A 1,026-nucleotide genomic window follows, 5' to 3' on the forward strand; every position below is an offset into this window, starting at 1 on the left:
GAAGGGCGAAAGCCATAGTATCTTCGGCTCCAGCCGACGGTGTGGGGCGGTGTACTAACGCGAATACTCACGGCGAAAGAGTAAGCGACAAAAGGAGAGAACAAAACCGAAAATGATAGTTCTTGATGTTGCAAATACATATAGAGGTCGTAAGAGTACTCGCTTCACCCCTGGGGCCCCGTACCGCTGCCGTGGGGGGCCCTGCTACGCTAGTGAGAAAAGGAGGGTCCGGGTGTAGTGCACGGGCACTACAATAGCTCCTCTGTGTGGCCTCTAGAGACCTAGTATCATGAAAAGGATTACATACTATAGGATATCTCAGGAGTTAGGACATCTTTACATAAGAGAAGCAGTATAATAGGAACGGGCTGCTCACCAGCCTGCACCAGCGTGGGGGCTGGGTGTGAGGCCGAGGCTGTGACTCAGATGCCGACCCTCGTGGAGGGACAAAGGAGTTCTGATCTTCTGAGGTTTTTCCCTTTTGAAGAAATTCGAGAACTCGAATACCTTTTGTATTCTTAATGTGTTTTGTATTGCGAATAGCGAGAATCATCAGTTTAGATCTTAGAAGCAGTGTGAGCGCATAGTCACATAGCTTAGGGTTCATACGTAGTGACAGCGAAACGGGCGCTGTGCATTACACCGGGCCCCACGCTTTTCATCCGCGACACTTTATTAGTCAGCCTGGACTGGCATGCAGCAAAGTATTTTTAAGGAGTAGGTAATTATTCAATGTTGTACCTTCAAACAGGGAGGCATATGGAACATACTTTGCTCGTTTACACTGGGGCATTCACTGGGCATACAGTAGTGGGTGAGCCCTACAAGGTAAAGATGCGTTGTAATGTAATGTTAGAGTATGAGTAGAATAAATTATTTAGAGATTCCCAGACAGCACGGAAGGATATGGCGGAGCAGTCATGGATCCCCAAGCGAGAGCTATACCGTAGCGTGCTCTGGCCGCAGTTGTCGCCGGAGCCTTGGTAGGTTGCCTGCACGCGAATGCAAACGCCAAGTTTACGGATG

General features: G+C 49.0%; 1 protein-coding gene across 1 annotated transcript in view; it reads left to right on the forward strand.

Annotated features, from left to right (window-relative positions):
* Positions 1 to 759: 759 nt before the first annotated feature.
* EMH_0087850 (uncharacterized protein) overlaps positions 760 to 1,026 on the forward strand; it is a gene marked incomplete at both ends in the record, with an annotated part of 1,361 nt that continues 1,094 nt past the window's right edge. The window contains 1 exon segment of the mRNA XM_013501215.1: positions 760 to 828. Coding sequence (XP_013356669.1) covers positions 760 to 828 — 69 coding nt within the window.

The sequence above is a fragment of the Eimeria mitis genome, genomic scaffold, assembly GCF_000499745.2.
Source record: "Eimeria mitis Houghton genomic scaffold, Emh_scaff6504, whole genome shotgun sequence".
Classification (NCBI taxonomy): domain Eukaryota; phylum Apicomplexa; class Conoidasida; order Eucoccidiorida; family Eimeriidae; genus Eimeria; species Eimeria mitis.